This window comes from Megalops cyprinoides, chromosome 23 (genome assembly GCF_013368585.1).
Source record: "Megalops cyprinoides isolate fMegCyp1 chromosome 23, fMegCyp1.pri, whole genome shotgun sequence".
NCBI classification, from domain to species: Eukaryota; Metazoa; Chordata; class Actinopteri; order Elopiformes; family Megalopidae; genus Megalops; species Megalops cyprinoides.
This window is the reverse complement of record NC_050605.1, coordinates 14,497,377-14,521,881: the sequence shown is the minus strand read 5'-3', so window position 1 is coordinate 14,521,881 and position 24,505 is coordinate 14,497,377. Positions and strand designations below refer to the sequence as shown.

Genomic DNA, 24,505 nt, shown 5'->3' with positions numbered 1-24,505 from the left:
ACTATCAAAAGATGCTGTTTTTATCACCCACGTTCACTCTATCCACATAAGCCTGTCAAGAACATGCTTTTCAAGTGTAAATTCTCTCACCCTCATTCATACAGGGAGGAAGATATAGACAAGGCCATGTCAATACTGAAGAAAGTTACATGTTATAAGAAGAGACGGAAAGCATTTCTTCACATGAACAATCAACAAGGTGAATAGAGTGTTGGAGAATGATTTTTCTTTATTGTCATGATTTGCATGTTTAAAACATTGTAAAGAGACTTGTTCTCTGACACATGCAAGTGTCAGAGAGCAAGAAAACAGCCAAGCGGAGGCACAACCTTCCCTCCCTTCACAGTATATGTAGCAGCATATGATGTTACGGTGATATTGCCAGACCTTGTTAATACTGTGTACCCATTTGCTATGCAAACCAACCACAATATAATCTAATAATCTAAGCAATATATCATATTTATTGTTTCGACAGATATAGTTGCATTTTGCTCTTTGCCTGCAAGCAGGGAACATGATTGTTTTCCTCAAACTGGTTGACACTGAGCTTTCCTTTCAATCAGATCTTTTGTGAATGAAAATAATTGTTGAGAAGTTCATTTTGCATTGAGGTCTGCTGAACTAGCACTAGACAGCAGCATTAAAAACATTGTGACTGCACACTCACACATAACAATACATTAAAGGAAAGGGAGTCAGAGGGGGGAAATGTCAGCTCGCTCATCCACACATAATGGCATTATTATCTGGAAAGAACGGATGAACAGATAACTTCCTTTTAATTAAGAGGAGAAGTGCTTCAGTTACGATTCCCCGGGCCTACAATCTATGAACAACCGTTGGACTCAAAAAAAAAAAAAAAATCAAAGTATTCTCCAGTGCCAGTGTGGTGAATTGCCCTGAAGTACACAAGCAATCCACCCCACACACAGACGCACACAATCAGGCCTTGAAAGGCACAATACTAACTCTTCTGTCCTCTCAGCTCTCCACACCAGCGGTAAATCCACTTTCATGCCATGTTAATGTGTCTCCTCCGAAACGCATATCTAAAGAAAGCAGAGGCGCCTACAGGGGTCCCGGAGCTTTCACAGCGTTCGGGAAAACGCGTTAAGGCGTCGGGAGATCAAACTACGAAAAAAGTGCCCTCTCTTGTTTTTACCGGGTGCGACAGGCGTTTTAAATCCGTGCTGCTGCGTGCTTGCTGCGATGGCACCGTTCTTCCAGAATGAATCCTTTTCTACAGTGCATGCTGTCATATGTGCGCATTGCATTTCCACTCGCTGCCTCCGTAGCACGTGGGCTGCTAACAGTTAAAAGGAAATGGGGAAGGCGGCTGAATTGATCGATATGAATTCCATGGCTCACTTCCCATCCAGAGCCTGGCTTGGTGCCATGAATTCATTGCCCTTTTGAAGAGCAGGTTCTCCTGTTCGTCACTGCACAGCATAAATCATACCTGAACCCTCTCAGAAGTCGCCGTTTCATTTAATTCATTATGCTGTACAGGTAAGAGACAAATAACCTTGTGTTTCAGACCAACCCAGACTAAATCTAAAAATAATTCTGTATGGAAACATAATTGCGTCTACAGACAGACTAATTTTCCTCATGTTATTCTGAGCTCAATCTCTTTTAGAGGCCAACACTCAGGGAAGTAGTTGATTTTGCTAAAATACCAGACATGAATACTGGGTAGATTCATGCAGCCATGACATCTTATGATGGCAATGCCTGGTCTAAATATAAGTTATTCAGGGCTCATCTCATGTTGATCACACCCAGGTTGAAGTGGCTAGGGAAATGACCTTGTACCGAGAGAGTTGCAAGTTCTAATCCCAATTGAGGCACAGCCTTGAGCATGTAATTAACCCGACGTACTTCAATAAACACCTAACTACACAAAAAAATTCATTACTTACAGAGTTGGCTCTGTGAGAAATGAATTTTCATGGATTTAAGGAACAAGGAAAATTTGCAGAAATTAAATGGCCTTACATCTTGGGTTTATACTGTATGCCTGTGTTAACTGATGTACTACACAAAAGTAATTCAGGTAAGGTTAGCAATTCAAGACAATTACAGTACCGTAATTAAACATAAATTACAATATAAATGAAAAATAAATTGTATGAAAACGGCAAAAAATGTGTCATGGTCTAACAGACTAAAAGTGTTAGCTTATGTTGCCATGACAATTTGACCTTCGAGAAATAAAATAATTAATGTTTGTGCAAAAATATATTTTTTGCAGTGTTGGAGCTGCTCTCGCCTCAAGAGTGGAAGGGAGGAGTCAGTGAGAACTAAGCCACGCCCACCCGCAGTATGCTCCAGGGTTCACGCTTGTGGTGGTCTGTTGCTAAGTAACAAGGTCCTTTTCAAAAAAAACGGGGGGGGGTCTCACGATGTCTGCAAGAACGCGGGAGCGTGTAACAATTGACAAACATCACCTTAATCACGCTGTCAAGAAACAGGGCACAAAATATTACTGTCTGACGACAGATCAGCATCTGCAGAGGCAAACGGAACCTGCGGCGCATTCTTTGGGTAGCTGCACAGCAGTGTGTGTTTACAGCATGGGCCTATACGCTGAGCACAGAGTGTATCAGCTCGTTGACGTGCCCAGGGGAACGTGTTTATTACAAGCTACAAACCAATGAGGCTTAGCACAGAAATATCAAGGGTCTTACAATAATACAAATTAGGATCAAACATGTGCATTCATTAAGCGGAGCACAGCAGTAAGAAGACAAGTCCAGAATTAATCTGTGAAGAATATGCTGGAAGTGTTTTTTTTCTTTAACTCAGGCACATGGCGTATGGCTGCAGTCAGACACTAAATGAGAGGTAAAGTAAATTAAATTGACTCCACCTCTCACAGAAATGACTGATGAAAAATGAATTCATTTTCTCTGCGAGGGATTCACCAATTGCAGGCCGGCTCTCAGATTCAAATTAGACACAGGATTAACACCTTCAATATGTTAAGCTGTCAAACCCCTGACATAATGAACAAGTCTTGGCCCGGGATCAATTGCCAACCCTTTCATCTCTGGTCAACAGCTTGTTGCTGCTGTGAGATTAACTAAAGGCGGGTTTAATTCCTGCGGTAAAGTTGATTAAAAACAATTAATCAGCACATTGCTGTTAGCACGGCTGGAATCGCAATTACTGTGGTGGAGTAAAATTTGGTTTGGGCGGCTATTTTTGGGGAGGACAGGAAACAGAATCTTACAAAGTAGTGAAATATACTGAGATTACAGGACAGTCAGACTCAAGAACAGAAATACTTGACAAGATCCACTAAAGATATTCCATTTCATCTAATTAAGCTTTACTAAGAATGGTGTCCCAGTAGTTTTGTTTGTGATATTCAAAATGCAATGGAAAGCTTTGCTGGGCCCAGCATAGCTGCATCCTTCAGTGTCTCATCTACCCAGAGCATGTAAGCACCTTCACTGTGGAGGCCTTGAATTTACATTAGCTGTGTATTAGCCTGCTTTACACCTGGGCTGCAGGACTAAAGTATAATAAGCAAACACACATGAATCACTGTTATTTCTGCTGTGAAGGGGTGGCATGAGTGAGACAAAAGCCAGACGCGCAGATGCGGTTTGGAGTCCCGGGTACATCACTGTTGTAGCACCCTTGAGTATGGTACCTGACCTGACTTCCTGATATAGCCATCTGTGTGGTTCACTGGCTACTGTGAAAAATGTGCATTGCCCTGAGATAAGATCATCTCCTGTTCGAATAAATGGAATTTTGTTGTTCTGTCGTGGGACCACGAGAGGTTAATTAACACAGATCTTGTCTGTTTTGTGGAGGTACAATTAATAAAGATAATGTTATTGACAGCATCCATTATTATAATTAATATTATTATTACAGATTGCATTTATAAGGTCCCTTTCAAGGATCTCAAAGTGCTTTATAGAGAAGGGGGACACCCCCTAGGTGATGCTCAGGACTCATTTTGCACCTGAATGCTCACCACACATCAGCTGAGGTGGAAAGGAGGGGAATTAAGATGATTAAACTGAAGGCATCATTAGATGAAAGACCAGACTGAAAGAGCCCGATTGGGAATTTAACCAGGACATGGTGGGAGCCCCCTGCTTCTTGCAATAACTTCCATTTTTAATAACTAAAGTGACTCAGGACCTTGATTTAGCGGTTAGTGCAAAATAAGGAATCTCATACAGCAGTGTGTCCAAATTAAAGCGCGGAGGCTTTGGTGTTATGCTTGATCCGGGGGGTCAGACTACACCCACCAACATTACTTGCCAGCATCGACCAGATTTTCTCTTCCAAGTGCTAATCAAGCCGGGTGCCACTCATCCTCAGCCATCAGGGAAGGATAAAGCCACAGGGTGGTATAGCCCTGCATTTACTAGAAGGTCACAGATTTCTTGGGTCCCGAACCTCTGACATTTCCCAGGAGATCAGATAGGAAAAGGACAGAGAAGCTGATCACCAAAACACAAGTGAAAGTAAACTGACATGAGACTGGTCCCAGCCGAGAGTCACGGAGGGGGGGCGAGGCAGGGCGGTGAGATGGGGGCACCATGATAACAGCCCCCGCCCTACAAGGCACCATCGGCCACGCTCCGTGATTGATATGTCCAATTGGTGTCACATTACCACCAACAATTTGCATATGTTGGCCTTTAATCTTCCGCTCTGAATACAAGCGGGGTGCTAAATGAGATCTGGAACAGTGTTAATGGTAATGCCTTCAGGAGCTCAGTGACTGAGAGCCCAGCTAAACATCTGTTCTTCCGCCCCTGCCCACGCCCCCCCCCCCCCCCCCCTCAGCACGGATAGCCAATTTCCCATTCCGTATCATGGACAAACACAGGTAGCCCGGTTGTGGCATAACCGAATTGTAATTATACCAGCCACAGCTGGTCACGGGTCCCCTGTTGCCTTCTGTAGCCGATGACTTGCAGAGATAAGTTTGGGAGCGCTGTGCTTAAAACTTGATGAGGTTCTCTGATGTACGCAGCGCATACGCTGCATGACAATGCTGCGAGCTTTGAATCACTCCCGAAGGTGGAGGCCGGGGAGACTGCGTGACTTTGACGAAGGAGAATGCATTCGGTCTGCCAGTGGAAAGGATGAATGAGTGCACCTGGCGGAATTTTTCCTGGTTCCCCTCCTTCGAATACGGCTTCTAGATTGAGCAGCACTACTAAACGCTCAGGTAATCCTACCCATTATAATAGTACATCCACTCTGTAGTTTAAGAAGGAGAGAGGGAGACAGAGAGGAAACGGAGGCATTTTAAGGGACTCTCCTCCACCAGTGTTCACCATCCCACGCACACTTCGCCCATCGATTCATCATCTTCTGGCAGGCACATCAATTACACACAGATCCAGACACAAATGTTTTCCTTGCAATTAGAGGGCGAGCAAGTAGAATGAAGATGTAGGATGAGAGTAAAATTATGAAGAAAAAAAGAAAGGCAACAAGAAAAGTGATGAAAAGGATGCAAACTAGCAGAGAGGGGAAGCAAAAAGAATAACGTGTAAAGGATAAAAAGGGGGGACTTGCTTCGTAGTAGCTTCGGACGGCGTTGCAGAAAGCTTCGTCTGCCACAATCTGTGTCTCTCCGTTCAGGAAGGCCTGGAAGCGCTCCTTCACTCCCTGCAGCTGCTGCCGGTTGAGCTGAGGAGAGCAGAGAGGAGGGCAGTGAGACAAGACACACAACTAACTCACAGTCTGCACAGCACACCAGGAGAGAGGAGGGCACAGGAGAGGGGGACGGAGAGCAGGGGACGGCGGGAGAGAAGGAGAGGAGAGGAGCAGGGAGGGGTGGAGCCAGTGGAAGAGAGGGAGGAGAAGAGAGGAGGGGAGAGGGCAGGAGAGGAGAGAGAAGGAGGAACACACTTCACTGGTCAACTACATAACTAGCTGCAAACACTACACATTACTTCAACAGATAATCGGCAGGAAACAAATTAAAATGGGACAAAAAAAATCCAATAAAATATTTGAAAGCACTGAGCTATGACTTATATTGAAGACAGGAATACAATGATTTATGCTTTCAGCACAAGGAACTGTACTATTTCCATCATGTGTTTGGCAAAGCAGGCTTCATGACTGCAACAGACACTGTTAATACTGTTTTAATGTTTTCATGAGCAAAAATCCAATAAGCTTCCTTTGTAATTGCATATGTATGAGAGAAAGAAAAAAAAACACTATCTGAAAATTGAACCTTTTTATATCTGTGGAAGCACTGGAAGCTATTTACGTAATTAAATTCGTATTATATCGTAATTCAGGCTAGGACTTATCTTGGGCTGGCAGTTCCTTGCGTGTGAAATATTGTAAAATGTGTATTCAACGTCTGTAAACAGCACACACGTTTACACTTGAGGTTGCCACTTTCTGTGAGGGAGAGATATTAACCTTGCTATGAATTTCATTCAGTATACCTTAGTGTAACCTCCAAACGTCCTCCCTAATACTGCCAGCTAAACAAATCTTGGACCACCGGATGTATCTGCTGAAGAAAACATATGGTGCAATCCCGCAATTCCTTCACTGCCAAGCACGTATGTCCGATCTGACCAGGGCTCTGGACCACATAAACATACTTCATGCATTAGAGGCATTCGCCACTGGTGTTCCAGCCTTTCAAATTATGATGAAATGAACAGAATGGTTTATAAATGCCTCTATGAAAGGCTCACAACCCTGCAATTTAGTCTAAAACGGGGAAAAAAACATATCTTGACAGCAACTCTGATGGCATAATTAACAACACAATGTCTTTTATATGAGGGCGCCTAACAACGAGGCGCTGGTACTATATCGGGCCTGAAGCCCGGGCAAAATCACTCTTAAACAGCGCTAAGACTGACAGGACCCTGGACGTAAACTGATAGCTAACATGACAGTTCGGTTTAACAGCTAGCATCAGTCTCAGCCTCGTGTCACTCTCATTTCCCAAAAGAAGGCTCTCGTCGGGGGTTCAGGGAGGATAAATAATTCAGAGTCGTTCGGCGAGATGCCACGTTTTTCTGAAATCTCAGGCGAACAGCGTGTCTCTGGACAGGTTGAGGGTGAGAGACTCGACAGCCCTCCCCGCTGCCGGCGAAAAACGTCATACGAGCTGGTCCACGTGAGGCGTTCCAGACGTCTTCCTAGTCACACATGCAGTAATAGCCTCTCAGCGCAGGAAGCTTTCTCTGAATAACATGACCGGAGTGAAGAGCGAGTGCAAGGTAGAGGGCTGACGATGCGGCTGCTAGTCAGCTGGCCGGCTCGATTCCCAGGAAGGGCTCCAAGATTGTCCCCTTGAGTACGGTACTTAACCTGAACCGCTTCAGTAAATACCTAGCCGTACGAATGACTAAGTTGCTCAACGCAGGCCGCCAACTGCATCCGCAGAGCAAATAAATAATGTAAATATAGGTGGACCTACGCACTTCATCCGCCTCCTGAATTCCGACCAGACGTGCCTCGGGGCACGCGGCTTGTTTGGACAACAGCAATGCCTCGGAGACAACAGATCGATGGGAGCGGCGAGCTGGAGAGAGGTGGTTAAAATCCCACACGGATCAGGGCCCCGCGGGCCGACACTAAATGCCATCAGCTCAGGCATTACAGACGCTTGTTATGTGTCGGCCAATTTTCTCCTCCGTGCCGGAAATACCAAACCCCGGGCTGCCAAAAACGGTGTGTCGAAAACAGGCCGCGGGATTTCCGGATCGGCAAATCGCTCCGCTCCTGTCAGATTTTCGAGTGGTTGTTTTGAAGACAGATTATTGAGTTGAAGTGGGCAGCTGCATCGGCTCTCCGTGTCCCCCCGGCGGTTCTTCGACTCCGAAACCACAGCGGTGACCGGGAGCCGCTGCGCTGAAATCAAAGTGCCTTCACAAAGCGAGGTATTCTGAGCGATACGCGGGGATCTGTGACACCTTGTTTCATCAACACTCTGGTCAGCATGTTCCACTTTAATCATTTTGTTCTTTTCAGTTCTTCATTTTTTTTTCCTGGCAGACTGCCTTATGCAGTGAGGCCCTTATTTACAGTGAGGAACTTTACTCGCACACTTTCACATTTTATCTAATCTAGGGAACATTTTTTTTTCCCACTCACCAAATCCCTCACCAAAGTTGCTAAGAAATAATTAGAAGGCTGAAGTTAGATTTCATTCCAAAAAAGCACAGGGGAGATACTTTCCCTGTGCTTTGAGAGATTATATTAAATGACAAGAACTGCAAAACTAATGTGTTTTATGCCGTAATACTGTGTGTGGAGGAAATGTACTGTAATCTGACAAAGTGAATAAAATGATTTAGTGTTATACACTGATTATAGTGTAGCCTTGTTGTAATCCAGCACAGTTTGAGCATGGCGAAGCAGTACAGACTCCATATATTTCATTACTGCTGCTGCACCGTCCCTGCAATCAAACACGCCTCTTTAAATCTATGGTAAATGGGAGCGAGAGAACACAGGAGTAGAAGGTTTTGGTGGGGTTACTGCTCTGGTTTCACAGCAGCGAGGCGCTCTGCACAGAGCAACACCGCTGTGACGGCACGCAGAGTGAGCCTGACATCCGTCTGCGTCCGGGTTGCTGCTGGACTTTAGCCTTTCGCGTTCCTCTGTGTGCACAAAGCCCCGCGCGCTCGACTGAAGGGCACGCACGCCGCGCGCAGGGCGAGAGCCAACGGACAATGAAGTCAGCTGCGCCGAGGTATCGCCGGATGTGCGCCTGTGACGTCACCGCAAGGTTCCAGTACCCACTGTGCCTCACTCCCCCTAAATGTGTGCCCTTTAAGGCCCCATTAAGGGGGTCGGCGTGACTTTCAGAAAAGCTTCACCCAGCACTGTGCTGTCAGCTGTATAATAGCGGTGGGTGGACGCACTGATTGTGGGAATTAATTGAGTAATTGCCTGTTGTCTGCGTTTGAAAGTGTGGTGAGCAAGGCTTGGGGGGGGGGGGGGGGGGGGGCACTAGCAGTGTCTTTTCTTCTTCCAGTGACTCGTCGGCTGCAGCGCTCCTGAAACATCGCATCTCGGAGGATCGTCATGGCAACATCAGTCACCACACAGCAAGGATCAGCTTCCCAGGCCACCATTCCCCGTCGTCACGCTTCCCAGGGGACGCTGTTCCTCTTCGAGCCGAGCAAGGGGCACAGGCCTCACATACCAGTCACACATATCAGACGCAAAACAGAATCGGGTGCAACCCCCGGTCACATGGAAACCCGAGGGGAAAGGTCTCTGTGCTTGTCAAACTCCTAATGCTAGTCACAGGATTCATCTAGCACCCATGGTTTGAATGAAGGCATCGACAACAATGGTGGCCCAATGTTCACTTGAGCAGGACTGAGGTCACTGTACCTTTTACAGTCAGTGTAAAGCCTAAGGCTGTGCGAAGTCAAAGGCACACTGAGCTAATTGGTGACATGGGTTCACCTCCTGCACCTCCTGAAACCTGGGAACATTCAATAAAATATAATGGCAAGAACAAGTCACTCAGCCCATCTAGGCTACAATCTACAGTACAATGTCTTGGACCCAGCATGGTTCAACAATTGTCTCTTCACGAAATTCAATTTCTTCCTTATTTTTAGTGCCTTACATTTTTACTTTTTTTTTCTCTGTAAAAATGTGAACGTCATTTAAAGTTACCCAGCTTCCTTCATGAAACTCAAATCAAATCCTAATAATAACCACGACAGTGAGTCACACAACAGGCCAGCCGTGCGGAGAAACTACCCACAAAATCTTGACAAAAGCACAGTTTCCTAATGATAGAAACAGAGGCGTCGCGCTGTATTCCTCCTTCCTGCCTCCTTTTTGATTACTGAAACGCCACAGCCCTCTTTCCACCTCGGCTGTGAGACAAAAGAACGAGCAGCACCTGTGTTTCCTCTAATGACCTGAAAGAGCACGCAACCCACCCTGTAATCAAACAGGCTCGCCACCTGTCAACACAGCAGACTGATTATGAATCAGCAGTGCAGACATCAACGCTCCCTCAGCGCCGAAGGGCCCCAGGCCTCCGGGCCTCCGGCATGGGAGAGCGAAACACAGCAACAGCAATCAGGCAACAGGAGGCTGGCGGTGTGCAAATTTCTTTTTATAAAGAAAAAAATAAAGGAAAAATCAGCAAACTCCTTGCCAAAAAAACTCTTTCTTCTTGTGTGGGCGGATACCTTGTGATAGGATTCAAGGGTCACTGTAACCTAAGAAACGGTCACTTAGACATTTGGCAAAGCGACGGATTCATTTTTCCTGTTTGCAGATTCAGAAAAGAAGTCTCCCCTATTCATCTCATCTATTCTCTCTGAAGGCGTGTTTTTGCGATGCTGCCCATGTCCAAAGGGCCCGGCTGGATGCAGAAATGGGCCGGGAACCTGTGATGACTGCAGTTGAACCCATGCAGCGTTGCCTGTCTCTACAAGGAGCCATTGTTTACACTGTGAGTGAAGCAGAAAACAAGGACAGACCTGTCTGGGTCTGAAGGACTCGAATGTGTTGAGGAGAGAGGGGAGAGCAGCAGAGAGAAAGACAGAGCCAGGGATGGGGAGAGAAGGAGAAAGAGGGAAAGTGACAGAGACAGAGCGAGAGTGATAATGATGGAAAGAGACAGGGTGAAGAGGAAAAATGGAGAGGGAGATGACATTTTTATTTTTAATTTACCGTATTTTTTCTATCCCACTGTTACAATCTATTATCATTCCAAATCATTATCAGTACTTGCTGTATTTTTGTGCCATTGTATTACCATTGCTCTTTATTTGCAATATATCTGTTTTGGCAACACAAAACGACATTTGTGAGGCCAGTGGAGTAAACTGAAGTGACTGAAATAGAGAGCGAGAGAGTGAGTGAAAAAAGACAGAAAGAGAGAGAGTGTATGTGAAATGCATAGCAGAAAGGGAAAACAGGATGACATGTCTATCCTATGCTATTAGCATCTGCAGCAGTCACCAGAGGTGGGGTGAAGAGTTGTGCTAATTAAATTCAGCTGATGTAGTGCATGGATGGAACAAATACGTGGCAGGACTTTTACTTTCTGAAGCCAGGATGTCCATCTCTGGCAGTCACAGAGTACTCCACAATCCAGGAGGTTGGACTCTATGCCTGTATCCAGAGGAACGACGGGTACCAGTTTCACTTACATATGTTCCAGTGTAGAGCTAGAATGAGGCTGGCTTGCACAGTTCAGGGTAAGGGTGTTTTTCCATTATCTTTTTTGTAAAGCTGAATCATGTCAACAATTACTGTTGCTGGCCAACTTTACAAGTAAGCTGTGGGCAGCAAGCAGAGGATCTACATTACTTCTGCTGCCATCACCACAAAAAAAAAAAAAAAACAGGGAGATGAACACAGAACCTCAGCCTTGGAGTCCAGGAAGTTTTTTCTCGATCTGGCTCTTTTTTCTGGCTGCACGACAGCATATGAGCATGGCGACTTGTGACCACAGCTCTGGGTGCTCAACGTAAACACAGTTTTTGCTGCACCGGAGTCAGACAGTTCCAGCTCCAGCTCGTGATAGCCTACTTTCCCACTCTCACTGAAGAATCGGACCCTGCCAGTGATGAAGGGCTGTGGATTTTATTGTCGGGAGCGCGGGGAAGAATCACTCGGTCATCATGGCAAATACTGACTCACCTACTGTTCATATTGCAAAGGCCAAGAGGAAAAAAAAGCAACTTAATTCAATCGGCTTTCGCTCCTGAAAGATGAAGCCCTGCTCTAGCCTAGTAATAGAGGAATAAACTTGCAATCATTCATCAGAGTATGCAATAATTCTTTGGGAAAAGCTTTCTGAGAATTGTAGGAATTCTGACATTGTTGTATTTTTTTTGACACAGTTCCTTAAAGATGCAATCTAAATTTTGAAAAAAAAACTAAGATGGATTACAGTTATGTATTATTATTTCACTAGAGTATATCACCACCCACCTAAAGCAATATTTTCTTCTACTTTCAACAGATGGTGAATTTATGTAAACTTCCTATTGAAAACTTTGGCCATATTTTTTTCTGGAGGCAATGTACATGATAAATTATCAGCTTTTAGTAGCATTTTAAAAAAGTATTAATGAAAGTATCCATTCCTGAGCTGATCCTGCATCACCCTTTGCAAGTGATTATGCATACAAGAAAGTTCTGGTCTTCCATTCTACTGGAATGTTGATCAGTGGTGTGGAGATCATTCACAAAGGTATGCATCTCTTTAGTTTTGAGTTTGAAGCTGTTTAATTTTGCAGACAGAATTTTGCAGTTTTTGAAACACTCTGACCCGTTGGAGGTAATTACTTTCACTGCACCTGTAATCAACATTTTTTTCCAACTGCTTTTGAAAATGTTTTTCGAGATCACCGTTTGCTCACTGTGGGCTTGGGGAAAAAAGCAATGGAAACATGACGCTCTCTGCCTAAATGTACTGTTTGTGAAAATATCCAAGAGATCATGCTTCCGCAGCAGTTTCCTCTCATTGTTGCGCTTCACACCCGCGTTTCAGGATAGACTCACACAGCAGCTTCCTGTGCTCTGGGCCTTCAGGTTTACGTAAGTGTTGATTGTCAGCCATATCAGTCCTCCAATCAGGGAATAAGAATATCGGAACACAGCCAGCTGCGCTAAACTCAGAGTTTCTAGGAGGAACAGAGGGGGAACTGTAGTAGCAGTGGGTAGCATAAAATCAACACCAATATATAATATGATCTATGTTCACACAGTAAAAGTATCATCTTAAAACATATGACCATCCTAGGTGAAGCATTCCAACAACTTACAGAGAGTATCCCTTGATCCAAGTTTTTTTTTTTTTTATCACAATACAAAGCATTATTACCTGCAAGGTAAGGGCCAGAATATCATGATGTGACATTTAGTCCTTATTTCCCCACACATAATGAAATGCTCCAATGTGCTCCCAGCTGTCTGGGCGGCAGCCAGGGAAGCGTGGAGGCCTCAGCCAAGCCTAATGTTTTAATTGCGTCTGATGAAAAGCCAGATGGGACAGAGTGCAGCCCACTACCAGCAGACCAGGAGACAGCGACGTTATCGGTGTCCACGGGGTGGGGGTGGGGGGTCCGGATCAAGCTGAAAAACACTGTGTCATCGGGGGTGGGGGGTGGAGGGGGGTGCCAGTGCACCAGTGCAACTGCCTGCTGATTCTATCCACCAGACCACCACGCATAGTTTAGACTCCATCTTTGCAAATAACCCCTTAAAAAATATCCATGGATAAAACGGCTTCAGTTACTCAGTCAGAGAGACACCGAGAGACAGCCTGAGTGCATTCCTCCGTCTGTGCAATCTGGTGTTTACCGAACACATTTAAATTAGTCTCTTTCATAAACCACCTGTTGCACAAGTTAAGTCTGATACGCCTCGGATGCCGATTGATGAAAGGATGGTGGTAGACTCCGCTTCCTCCACCGAACACTCAAGTGCTGGGTAACACGGTGCTTAACCTTGTGACAGTCATTACATTGAGTGCGCATATGGTTACAGTGACAGAGGAAGTGTCCGGATCAAACGGAAAATTATGGTTCAGATGGAGGTAGATGGGCACCTTGGAGACTTATCAAAGCGACAACAAGAGACAAAAACACTCACACGAGAGAAATGGCGCCACGAGATGAACCATCATCCACTTGGGGTGAAAAGCGTAATTACAGCATTTTGAACAACACGGTTCGCAAGTCCCCTTTGACCCGAGACAACAGAGCCAGAGCAGCGGGGGCTTGATTTCGATTGAAATATCGCGGCACATACAGCAGCTACACTCTGAAAAGGTCGAAAAATGTAATCATAAACACAAAAGGTGGACCGATGCATCGACGCATATCAGTATGGAGCAAGGTCACTGTTCCTCACGAAGAGGAAGTGAAAAAAGACAGTGACAAAATGTCACTGACGAAAAGACGAAAGACGAAGGTCACATGATATGAATTTACTTATACATACTAAGTACATCCAAAAATAAAATTATTATCAAAATGAAGCCAAGTTAGTCTAAACCATCTCACACAAACTGAGCAAGCACTATCCCTAATAAACCCTACCAAGTGGTTTTTAAATTCTTCTAAGTAATGTAGTTGGGTTTTTTTATGTTGATAGCATTTATTGTGGTACAATTACTACATGTTAGGGGTTAGAATGATATTGCACATTTCAATTACATAGCTGTAGTGGAACAGAGAAGAATGGTGGCAACACTGCTTGGTGGTGGTCAGTGAGGTTGTTTAGCCATGCTGCCTTCATAGTCTGCAAATGGAAAATCTTTGCATGCCAGGACAGGGGTGCCATGCATTTTTTATATGTCACTATCAACCTGTGCTGTAGGAGATGTGGTCTGGGATGGCTGAGGTCCTTTGTCAACATGGTGATTAAAGATTCCACGGCACTTATCAGAAAAAGCAAAAGGTTGCTAAATGTTCTGGCCAGTCTGATAATCTGAACATCCATCCAGTCTGACTGGAGGACAAATCTGGTAAGCGCTCTGGCACATTACCTACTCTAACCTAGAGATCAATGAAGTTCCTGGACAAGATGTAATTCATTAGTATTAACTATAATTATGGTTACTGATAATATTGCCTTTCTGTCATCTGTATTAGATAACCAAACATCTCTCCTGTGCATGCTGACACAGAGCCTTCAGATTCTCTGACTGACACTCTCTGTGATGGTCCTCCAGGGCTGAGTTTATTAATAATGCTAGAGACTCTCTGTATGTCCAGAAGGCGTCTGGGATTCTTACTGTATTAGAATCAATAATGCAGGGGTTTGAGAGGGACATATCAGGACAAATGGATGCCCTTCCCACAATGCATTGCTACCAGGACTTTTCTGCTGCAGAGGCATGCGGCCCACTCTGAGGCGCATTGCGGCGACAAGGGAACTCCCAGCTAGACTGTGTGGGGATGTAGTAGGAGGGCCTTCTCCTCTGTTGCCAAACACTTGGTGTCCCCCCCACCTTGGGGACAAACTTCATAATCACTCCTCTCTGCCTGTAATCCCCTCTCACCCCTGGACCAAACTGGCTCTTCGCCCTGCGGCCAATCAAACTGGCTTTCACCCCCTATCTCCCGCCCCCTCCTCCTAACCTCCCCCCTCCCGGCTCTATCAGGACTCGCAGCTTTGTCCAGGGCGAGTGAACAATACCCCAGATCTGCCTCCTTTACTACGAATGGCGCCCTCCTTCAAAAGCGGAGGCTCTCGCAAACAAGAGCTCCCTGGCGGGAGAGGAAGCAGAGGGAGTCGGGGCCGACCCGGGCGCCCGCGCACACACACACACACATGCACGCGCGCAGCGGCGCTCCTTTATCAGCAGCGAGCAGACAGTCGCAGGGGTGGCAGCGCTGAGGGCCGCAGATGAGTCGTGACAAACTGAGGGATGGCTTCACTCAGGTCCCCAGCAGCGCTGGCTCACACCGGTCCCTGGCTCCGCGCAGGCGGCCTGAGAACCGCTCCTCCCCGAGACACACAGCGCTCCCCGGGCCAAAGCACAAAAATCTAATCCCAGTCTAATAACAACGCAGAAACAGCCAAGATGATGGAAAGGTAAACCTTTACAGGTGTTCACAGGAGAGAGCAGAGAAAATCCTGAATCGATGTTAATCTTGCAGAGTTCATTAGCTAAGGGAAGAAAATGAGAACTTCAGTAGCAAACTTGTCTAAGAGTAGAAAATACTACTGAAGTCAGGATACGATAAACTCCTGATTTCTGTCTTCTTTTTGATATTTCTGATGCGCATCTCTTTACCATCATAAGCCTTTTTCTCTTCATTTAAAGTACAAGAGAAAGAACAACATGTTCAGACCTGTCCAAAAGGCTACACTGCCTAGTGACCTTTGTCCTGGAATGGTGCTGCATGCAAATTTCCTGGCAAGGGGTTGCAATTAAATGCAAAATCTGTATTAACTTCAAGCACTTATATTTGGATATTCATGATGAGTAGAGCCTACATTTCCATTTTAACACTTTTTGCATGATCAGTGACTGATTTATTCACTGTTTGGTTCACGGTGAGCTGTGCTAACTAGCAAGTGTACAGTAAAGAAGAATTAGCACTCCTCATGGCATATGTATAACACGGACTAGAAAATAACCATATTAAACAACTTGTGACACTAACTGCCACCTGATCAACAAAGATTAGACTCTTGTGATGAAATAACATGGTGCACTATGGATCAACATTAGTGATTGAGCACCTGATGTAGCTGTTCACTGATAATCTATCGGTGTAAATGCCTTCACAGCAAATAATAAAAATGGACTGTTCATCCATCTGCATGACACTCACAGACAGAAAATTCAATCTAAGGGGAAACATGGGGCTGAAGGACACAGCATGAAAGACAAACGGATTGTTTATACAAAGTGTCATTTTCAATTTCACAGACAGCGATCAGAGCCACCGCAACCGTGCCTATGAGAACTGAAGTAACACATGCGCACACACGCGTGCACAGACGTGCACATGTACACAAACACATTTATACAAACACACAAAGATTCATAATCAATTCCACACAGAGACGCAAAAAATGTGCACACATGCACACACATGCATGTACAAACACATAAATTGACAATCAGTTCCACACAGAGACACAAAAAATCACACACCACACCACACCACACACACTAGAGCATGCATTAATCAGTTCATCAGTAAGATGTGATTTAATGGCTTTGCATAAGAGACTGTTATTAGTCAGCAGGGTAACACTAAACACCACGCTCATCTCCTGGCAAGAATATTACCTGGGAATAATTGTTATTAGGATCATTGAAATTACAATGTTCTTATGGAGCCCCACATGTAAAAATGTGTTAAAAAGCTGATGATACCTCCAGTACGGGTGGCCAAGAAAAGCCAAATAAGCCTCTGGTTCCATCTACCTAGGGGATTGCTAACAGTAATATTAATTGTAACAGTAACGGTAATGACCTAACTGTGGTCATTACCAAGAATAGGTCTGTTTTAGGTGACAGTCAGCTGGATGTTCTTGGAGCCACAGTTTAGCATAGTGGTAAGGTGCAGGGCTTGTAACCCAAATGTTGCGGGTTTGATTTCCCGCTGGAGCACTGCTATTGTACGTTTGGGCAAGGTATTTAACCCACAATAGCCTCAGTAAGTATCCAGCAGTACAAATGGATTACATGTAAAAATTCTAACATGTGTAAGTCCCTCCGGATAAGAGTGTCTGCTAAATGACAACAACATAATGTAATGCAATATAATGTAGAAAAGCTTGTCTGAAAACAGCTTATGATACTTGCTCATATGAAGATAAGCCCATGTTATGTTAAATCCTGTCAGATTCTAAACTTAGGACATCGATTCTAAGGCCCTTTACACTGACTGAAAAATGGCTTTCCCACAAGTCTGGAAACAAGCTGAACAGACGTGTTTGTGCTGAAGTGATTTTTGCCAACTGCATGAGTAAGCATTGCACTCTGATGCCAATGTCAATCACAACCACCACCACCACCACCCCCATCGCTTACACTGAAATAAAAAAAAAAGATCAGCTGATAAATGCCTTACACTCAGCTTACACTCACTTTGCTTTTCCAACAGCACAAAAACAACAACATACACTCCCACACTGGTGTATCAGCACCCCCCGGATCAACGCAGGAATGCACAGCATTGATGAGTCCCTCGGCCACCCTTCCCGACCCTCACTAAGGGGCTTCATTAGGAACAGGAACTATTCACTGGAACTGACAGTCAGACGCAGCATACGGAGACAGCCAATATCTGTCAACAATCTGGAGTGTCAGCGGCCCGTGAGGAGCACAACCAGACAGACAAATAAACAAAACAAACACTCCGGCAAATTGCCATCAGAACGTGCCAAACATAGTCTATCTTTAGAGGCTTTGGGGAAAGTGGCTTAGCCAGGAGTTTAATAACTGCTCTGCCGCTGGGCCACACTCACTCCTAGCCTCGGCCTTCCAGCCTCTCTGGGACACACACCGCACCGCCAACAAAGATAGTGGAGGTCGGGCTCCTGGGTGGCTCAGTGGGTAAGGCACTTATCATAAGTGCAGGCTGAGCCCTACAACTGAAGTTAGAATCCAGCCATGCCATCTACAAACAATGACCGGGAGGCCACAGCAGTGGAATGTATTGGCTTTGTTCTGCTGAGAATGGGGGTGGGAAGGTCATCCAGGGTTTCCTCGTTTCACTGCTCTCTGGTTCCTTGTAATTCATCAGGCAACTAAGAATTGCTCAGATAAGATCAGTGGAGTAGCGGCTATACTCCAACAGCCACTACGCTTTGTGGCTCGTAGTGCAAAAAATAGGCAGTGCTTGCACTGGAGTGTGTCGGATGATTGCATTTTTCTTGCTTCAGCGCTCCTGTTCAAGCGCAGAGGTTGTCCCTGTGAAATGAGCCTAATACCCAGTTGGCGAATCCAAACGTGTCCATAAAGGGGGAAAAACGCATTAAAAAGATGTTAACAGTTCAAGTGGGAATCATACATGTTATGCCCATCTTCTCAATGAGGAACCAAAGAGATGCCCTTCTACCAGTGGTGGTTAAAGAGTACCATTCTTAAGGTAAATGCACAATGTAGTGGGACAAGCACTGCATAGATGCCAATGTTCAGTGCATAACGGGATGATAAGGGGAGCACAGAATTTCAAAACCTCTGACAGAGAAGCATCCCCTCAGGCCATAGCCACCAGTGCTTCCATCCACACATCTGCACTCCTTTCATCTGAGAGCAGGTTCCACATCGTGCTGCACCCTCGGCGCAGAATCTACTCCGTGCTGTACCTTCAGAGAATGTGAAGCGACACTGCCTGTTAAAATGAATCCTGGAAATCACAGACACCACCGTAAGATCCACTGCATCCTGCAGCATAATGAACACAATGCTGCCTTGACAACTTTCACACCCCTCTGTGACTCTCTGACTATCCTCACACCCCTCTATGACTCCCTGACTATCCTCACACCCCTCTATGACTCCTTGACTATCCTCACACCCCTCTATGACTCCTTGACTATCCTCACACCCCTCTATGACTCTTCAACCATTCTCACAGTTCTGTGACTCCCTATCACATCCCTCTGACTCCCTGACTATCCTCACACCCCTCTATGACTCTCTGACTATCCTCACACCCCTCTATGACTCTTCAACCATTCTCACAGTTCTGTGACTCCCTATCACATCCCTCTGACTCCCTGACTATCCTCACACCCCTCTATGACTCTTCAACCATTCTCACAGTTCTGTGACTCCCTATCACATCCCTCTGACTCCCTGACTATCCTCACACCCCTCTATGACTCCTTGACTATCCTCACACCCCTCTATGACTCTTCAACCATTCTCACAGTTCTGTGACTCCCTATCACATCCCTCTGACTCCATGACTATCCTCACACCCCTCTATGACTCTCTGACCATCGTCACACTCCTCTGTGACTCCCTGACCATCCGCACATCCCTGTATGACTACGACAGTACGTTGTGCAGCCAGGGTGGAAATGCCACCAGCCCTGCTTCACCGGCCCTGCACTCCATGGGGGTTATTCACAGCAAAAGGAGCGGGTTATATAACCCTTTGGTTGATATGCATTTCAGGGAGAGTGGAACTGACAAGTAAGAATGATATGACTAAAAGGAAGGAACTTCCCTCCAGCCACATCGCCACCAATATCTCCCACCAGTCTGAGCACAGTGCAAAGGAAGTGTTTCCTTTTGATAAAAATATCCTCTTATATAAAACCAAGGAAAAAAAAAACCACATCAAAAAAGTTAACAGAGTGCCAACAGATTAAATACGTGGAACAAAATGTGTGGGACATCAATGTTGTTTCCATGGTGTCTCCTGCAGTCTGTGCCTGGGAATGGAGAGATCCAGAAGAACAGTGAGTGAATAAGGATAAAAAATTTGGCTCCTGTAGTGTTTTCCTCCCCTGAGAAACAAAGATGAGAAGGAGGAAGGAGTCATCCCCGCAAGGCTCAGTGGATAGAGAGGTGTTTTGCGTGCATTTCTCTGTGTGTTTGTGTGTGTGTGTGTGTGTGTGTGTGTACTGGGCTGTCAGATGAGCGCCTAGCTCCCAGCCATGGCGAGTTCCCTCAGAGAAAGAGACAATGACCGCTCCCCGCAGACACAAGGGAGACACATCACAACTGACAGGTGGCTGACTGCAGTGAGAGACGTCTGACACGAGAGACCAAAAATATGTCTCTGAAAATCCAATACAAGGGAGAGGAGACTGCAGTAAAGCAGAACAGATCAACAACGCCTGCCGGTTTACACGGCAGTGCTCCTGTCACCACTCACAACCACCATGGATTCCATTTGAACCAGTTCACTGTATTCTGCACATTCGACAAGCAGCACCTTCATCAGAGCAATTTAAGCATTATGTAAAAGCTGATTATGTAAAAGTAAGGAGGTGCCTAAACTACAGACCACAAGGGGGGGGGGGGGGGGGGGGCATGTCTCCTTTTGAGTCTAAACTCCAGACACTTAACCAATAGCACAACAGAGAGAGACGCATGACCCTGATTGCTTGAGTGAAAGCATGGATGAACGCTATTTTCTGAATTAGGAAAAAGACCTGAAGGAAGGAGATTTAAACATGCAGGCAAATAATGCAGCAGGGCAGGTCTATCCAGCTGCAAGGAAATGTTCCGCCGCCATGCCAGGGAGGAACGTTGCAACTCCACCACGCTTCAGGGAAAGCCTGTTCTCACAGCAATGGTTTGCTGTTAATTCAACATGCACCGTACGGATGTGACAATCACTCTGCGTCTGCCTTCTGTATGGGGAGGGCCCATTCCCAGGTTACTTGTTTCTACACGGACAGATGAGAGTGTCAGTGTGCCGGAGCCTGTAATGAACCATGCTAGAGGAAAAAGACTGAGGCCGTAAATAACATGCATCTGCATGCGACACTGCGGCTGCGTTCTCTGTCCTGCTGCATGTAGTCTCAATAAAGACACACACGCAGAGGCACACAATTATCTCCCTAAATAATAAAGATGAGATTAATTGGCGTCACAGAGGAAAAGGAACACCGTGTCCAATCATTTAAGAGCATAATTTTCGTAGAGCTCAAACTGCCTTTTATAGCAAGTAGGAAGAATTTAATTAAAGACTGATTAAAATGACGGGAGGTTTCATCAGGCGAAACCCACCAAGCTTTGAATTCATATACGTATGACGCACAAATAAACAGATATGAGGACTGCAGACTACATGGCCGGAAAAGTGAGGAAAATACTGCCTCAAAGCATGCCCGAATCATGCTTAATCCTCTAATGTAAAAGATTCTGTTTTTTTTTTTCTCTCTCTCTCCGATTTACAGATAAGAAAGACGATAAAAGGAAGAAACACAGCAAAGAGAGCAACCCTAACCGTTTACCTCACCCTCAACAAAACTCTTTAAATGGCAGCCAACAACAAAGATAAAACAAGAGTATAGGGGAGGCTTGTTAAAGGAAATCTTCGGATTCAACTGACACAATTGAGCATTTAACAGGATCCCTTGCACCTATAGCCTTTGGAATATCTCTTCGCAGCCCTGGACACAGCAGAACAGAGGAATGTGCGGTAGGTTTATACTTTTAAAACAAAGTTGACGATACTTTTGCATCCATGTTTACTATACTTTGCTAAGATCAATGGCCCTTTAATAAAACGGCAGACAAAAATAAAACCAAAAACATCAATAGGCTAGCAGCTGCTCCACTCATTCCAATCCCGGGTTTTAATTTCCAAAGACAACAAATCCAGCAACATAGCTGCCTTCATTTGGGAGTCAATGAGCTGGTCTTTTTTTTTTTTTACATCTGTCTGGTGGTACTACAGTGCTGGCTAATACAAAGAGGGTTCAACATGCTAACTGGGTCCTCTGACAATGCCCATTGACAGAAACAGACTGGGGGACCTGACTTTTGGCACCAGGCTGGAGGGTATGCAAATAAGACTGAAAAGGTAATTAACTGGGGGAAAGCACTCACACCTGTTCAAAGAGGGCTTCATGTTTTCCACCCGTGGAAAAAGTCAGGACTGCTTGCAGACCTGTAACTCTCATCTTGTTTACAGTCCCTGTACAGTATTTTTAAGCACAGAATGATGTGAAATGATATTATTGTTCTAAGGTCACACACACACACACACACACACACACACACACACACTCACACTCACACTCACACTCACACTCACACTCACACTCACACAAACTGTAATAAAAAGCTGTAAAAACTGCATTTGAAGCATTACTTGTCATTGAACCTGTGTTGGAATGCTTGAGGGGGAGGTCCAGTTCAATATTTACTATTCATCACGTGGGTGTTGATGGACAGTTCATAGAGTCAACAGACTGCCCCTTGTGTGATTGGGACATCCTCTTCAGTGTATATCCTTTTCACCACACAATTTTTTGTTCAGGCCATAAAATTTTATCTCGGTCCACGATTTTTTTTTCTTACCAGTTACACGGTGACAAGTAATGACTAGTCAAATCAACAACAAAACTGCCCTCAGATTTCTAATTTGAGCATATTTGCATCTGATCAAACTGAAGACTACGTCAGTGGCGTTCCTCATTGGTTTATTATAGCTTAGATTGAAGACATACGAAGTAATGTTTCTGATTCCAATGGGGACTTTAAATTCTACCCACTTAAATCAGATCCAGACGATCTAGACGGACAGCCAGAATACCAACGTTCAATTACTGAGCGCAAAAATGCGGGTTGATGCTAAGACATAGCCTTAGTTAACCTGTCACGTACAAAGACTACATTGAAAACCCGATATACGCTGAGACATTAATGACAGGTATACATTTATGAAGAAGGAATGTGGATCATTAGAGGGTATTGTCAATTAAAGCGGAGCGGGAGAATACGCGTGGGATTACCCATTTAAGAAAAAAAAACGCTTGAGACAGTTTCCAGGGGAAAGCATATCTTCAAGCCTGTGGGTGTTCATAAAACAAAAATAGCATCTGCGCTTATTCTCTAGAGCTCTAGCGAGAAAGCAATCTTGTCCACGTGAATCGTGGGGAAAAGTATGTAATCAATAGCCTATATGTGATGATAAGAGAAGAAAACAAGAAAAAATGCCACATAAAAACCTCGTATCATTTTAACACAGCCCAATTGTTTATAAAGAAACAAAGAAACAGGAAATCGTTGCATCTGGGTAGAAATATATCCCCAGTGCCTTTTAATCTTGTACTTTCGGTCTTGTACTCATAAGCTTAAAATCAGCGCTTTTACGTTCAAACAAACTGTAGCTGTCCACTGGGCTGTACAAAACTCGCAAGATTTAGCTCTCCATGGGCAAACAGTGTCAATGTGCGAAATGTACGAAACAAATAAGCGAAATGAGCACGGGGTCGCCATATGCTAGCTCTGTACACAACGCTGCACATTTCACCAGCGAGGAATAATTCCACTGCTCTCCGTGACTACATTCATCGCAAAACCAGTCAAAACGACACCAGTTTAGCTGAAAATTTAACTGCCACAGTTTAATATTGCGCAAAGTATGATGACTTTGTGAATTAACAGCTAGTTTCGTTACGCATTCCAGTATATTGCAACTTCGTGAAGGCTTCACTTAAAGGCCGTTACGACGCCGCAGACTTACGCTACTGGCGATGACAACATAGCAAAAGGAACAGGTTGCATATTTGAACATTCCAAAGTTTTCCGGGTTTCACACCACTCGGTCTTACTTTGGGTTGTTGCAATCACCAGAAACACCGCTGGGCCAAACGTTAAAAACACGTCGGGGTTGTTTTGGTTACAGGTGTGCTGGAAGTTGCGAGGGGACTGATTGTTTAGTGCTTCTTCCATCACTCACCTTCTGCTGCCTGCGTGCCATGTCAGTGGGCTGTTTAGCGTTAAAAGGGTACGCTATGCACCTCAGAACGAACACGTATATCTGCAGTCTGATTTTCCTCTCCGCTTCCTCTTTCTGTAGTCTTTCTTGCTCATTTTTATCCTTCTCGCTGGTGACAGTGGGACTAGGGCTAGAAGGTTGCTGTCGGGCGGCACCTGATCGCTTTTCATCCCGTGAATCTCGCCCTTGAGCGGGCGCAGATCTCTGTGCGCTGACGGCGGTCGAAGCCTCACGCAGATCGTCTTCTTCGCCCGATTCGTCGCTGGAAGACGGGTCCAGCATTATTGGTGCTAGTCGAAACTTAGTCCTGCTTGCCTTAGATGAACGAGAAATTCACACAGACACGGCTGTGGTGTGGAATTTCTCCCTCTTCTTTTTTTTCTGTACACGTCGAGTTTGGAGTGAGTGTTTCTTGACAAATGAGAGGGCGGAGTTTGGGGAAAGGCGAGTCGGTGTCCCCCTGCGTTGTTCTCTACATAAATGTTTCTTTTAGGACAAATGAACGGATAGTGTTGAGTACAGACCGATAGCGATGCACCACAGTGATGGAGTACAGGTAGACAACCTGTAGCGCCGATAACAAGCAACACGTGGGAGGTGCC

At 45.2% G+C, this 24,505-nt stretch overlaps 1 protein-coding gene across 3 annotated transcripts in view; it reads right to left on the bottom strand.

Annotated features, from left to right (window-relative positions):
* The window catches only part of cadps2 (Ca++-dependent secretion activator 2), a 108,340-nt gene extending 83,910 nt beyond the window's left edge, over positions 1 to 24,430 (bottom strand). For all 3 annotated transcript variants that reach the window (XM_036517528.1, XM_036517529.1, XM_036517530.1), the window contains exons 1-2: positions 23,865 to 24,430; positions 5,563 to 5,676 (exon numbers count right to left, since the gene is read on the bottom strand). In XM_036517528.1, the coding sequence (XP_036373421.1) occupies positions 5,563 to 5,676; positions 23,865 to 24,185 (435 nt within the window). In that variant the 5' untranslated portion in view covers positions 24,186 to 24,430. The remainder of the gene's footprint in view (positions 1 to 5,562; positions 5,677 to 23,864) is intronic.
* Positions 24,431 to 24,505: the final 75 nt, after the last annotated feature.